The sequence below is a fragment of the Loa loa genome (genome assembly GCF_000183805.2).
Source record: "Loa loa unplaced genomic scaffold supercont3.4348, whole genome shotgun sequence".
Taxonomy (NCBI): domain Eukaryota; kingdom Metazoa; phylum Nematoda; class Chromadorea; order Rhabditida; family Onchocercidae; genus Loa; species Loa loa.
In genome coordinates this window covers 1-759 of record NW_018112524.1, presented here as the reverse complement: position 1 = coordinate 759, position 759 = coordinate 1, and the positions used below count along the sequence as shown (strand labels likewise).

At 38.6% G+C, this 759-nt stretch overlaps 1 protein-coding gene across 1 annotated transcript; it reads left to right on the top strand.

Annotated features, from left to right (window-relative positions):
* Positions 1-225: 225 nt before the first annotated feature.
* LOAG_16149 (zinc finger protein) lies at positions 226-669 on the top strand (the record flags this gene model as incomplete). The annotated part of the gene is made up of 1 exon (XM_020448984.1): positions 226-669. A coding segment is annotated over one exon (444 nt), but the record flags the coding sequence as incomplete, so codon positions are not given.
* Positions 670-759: the final 90 nt, after the last annotated feature.

Genomic DNA, 759 nt, shown 5'->3' with positions numbered 1-759 from the left:
ATATGCAACCATTCAGTTAGTAAATTTGAGTATTTTTCAGAATTGGTAGGAAATTATTCCCATCAAAATGCGTTTCATCTGCTTCATTTTCTTTCTCATCCAACTGAGCTACACTCAAACCATCGTGAGTTCATTTAAAGTTAAAAATATAAGATAGCACTGCAAAATTTCTGAGGTTTCAAACCTTCAGCACAGTTTGAAATTGACGACTTCATAAAATTTGAGGAGCCGCAAACAGAACCGTTGGATTTGTCAATGTCAAGAATGACTGAAGGACGGATTGGACCATCAGCTCTATCAGTGATCGAGAGACAATTAGAACTCAACGAAATTGATCAAAATGACGCAATTTCATTGAACCCACCGATTCAAGAAGTGAGTAGGGAACAAACAGGTACAGGAATAAATCAAAAGAAAATCTGGCTTAAGAAGTATCGAAATGAAACATCCAACGAGTGGTATCAAAATGAAACGTCCAACATCCAAACAATCAGAAGGAAACAGTCCAAAGGAAACAAAGGTAGCACCAGAAAGAAACATCCAGAGCGTTCGACTCACACAGGTGAAAAGCGGTTCAAATGCAAAACATGCGGAAAGGGTTTTGCTAAGCCATCGGATATGAAGAAACATGCGAGAATTCACACAGGTGATAAACCGTACAAATGCGAAGTATGCGGGAAGAATTTTATTCAGTCATCGCAACTGAATCAACATGTGAGAATTCACACAGGTGATAGACCACACAAATGCGAAACATGC